At 66.3% G+C, this 913-nt stretch overlaps 1 protein-coding gene across 1 annotated transcript; it reads right to left on the bottom strand.

Moving 5' to 3' along the window:
- Positions 1-374: 374 nt before the first annotated feature.
- On the bottom strand, positions 375-904 carry LOC102255112 (isochorismatase domain-containing protein 2, mitochondrial; the record flags this gene model as incomplete). The annotated part of the gene is made up of 2 exons (XM_005852860.2): positions 375-670; positions 792-904. Coding segments are annotated over 2 exons (396 nt in total), but the record flags the coding sequence as incomplete, so codon positions are not given.
- Between the last annotated feature and the right edge of the window lie 9 nt (positions 905-913).

The raw sequence follows: 913 nt of genomic DNA, 5'->3' as shown, positions 1-913 counted from the left end.
AGGAAAGGGCAGAGCTCAGAGGGCCAGGAATGTCAAATCTGGGCACGTCCTGTGCTCCTGCAGGCCAAGGGTGGGCACAGTGGGAGCCACCTGGTCAGGGGGTGGGCGTGGGGGCTGGACCTACGAGCCAGTGACCGGACCGGAGGAGGGGAGCAGTGGAGGGTCCCGGGGCCCCACCTCCAGGGCCCCTGCTGGACTGTTCTTTCCCGTTTCTGCCTGGCGCCCTCCAGGCCTCAGTCACCTCCTCCCAGGCTTCCTAGACCACCCTGCGCAAGCCCCTCGCTGCCTTCTCCCTCTCTCCCTCCCTCTCTCTCTCTCTCTCCTCCCCGCCTCTCTCCCTCTCTCCCCAGTCCTCACTGCCCACCAGCAGCAGCTTCTCTTATTGATTTATGGTTGACGGGGTGTCTCCCCACGAGAACTGAGCCCCTCTGGAGGCGGCAGCCTTCTGTGTTCCAGGATGTGTATGTTCCCGGATGTATTCCGAAAAGACGTGGTGGGCGCCAAGGAGACATTTGCCAGGTGCATGGAAGGTGGGGGACTGGGAGCCAGTACCTCCTTGAACTGGGGGTGCGCGGCGTCACCCACCAGCTGCAGAATGAGGCCTTCGCTGGTGGAGAGGAAGGCGCCGCTCTGTCGCATCCGGGCAAGTGCCACCAGGCGGTCCACCTGGCTGCAGGGGAAGAGGGGGTGTCAGCCCTGCGGCCCGACCCCCGGGCCCCTGGCAAACGGGGCTCTTCCTGGGAGCCCCGTCCACACCCCACGTGCAACCACCCCTCGGGGGACCCCCTCACCTGCGGGAGGAGCAGGCGTCCACCACCACGTGGACCTGCAGCCCCCGATCCAGGAGGTCCAGGGTTGTGTTCTGGGGGCAGAGAGAGGTCAGGGCCAACCCCAGCCAGGAACGGGGGTCCCG

This window comes from Myotis brandtii, unplaced genomic scaffold (assembly GCF_000412655.1).
Source record: "Myotis brandtii unplaced genomic scaffold, ASM41265v1 C41898191, whole genome shotgun sequence".
NCBI classification, from domain to species: domain Eukaryota; kingdom Metazoa; phylum Chordata; class Mammalia; order Chiroptera; family Vespertilionidae; genus Myotis; species Myotis brandtii.
Note: the sequence above shows the minus strand (reverse complement) of the source record. Positions and strands in the feature narration are given on the sequence as shown.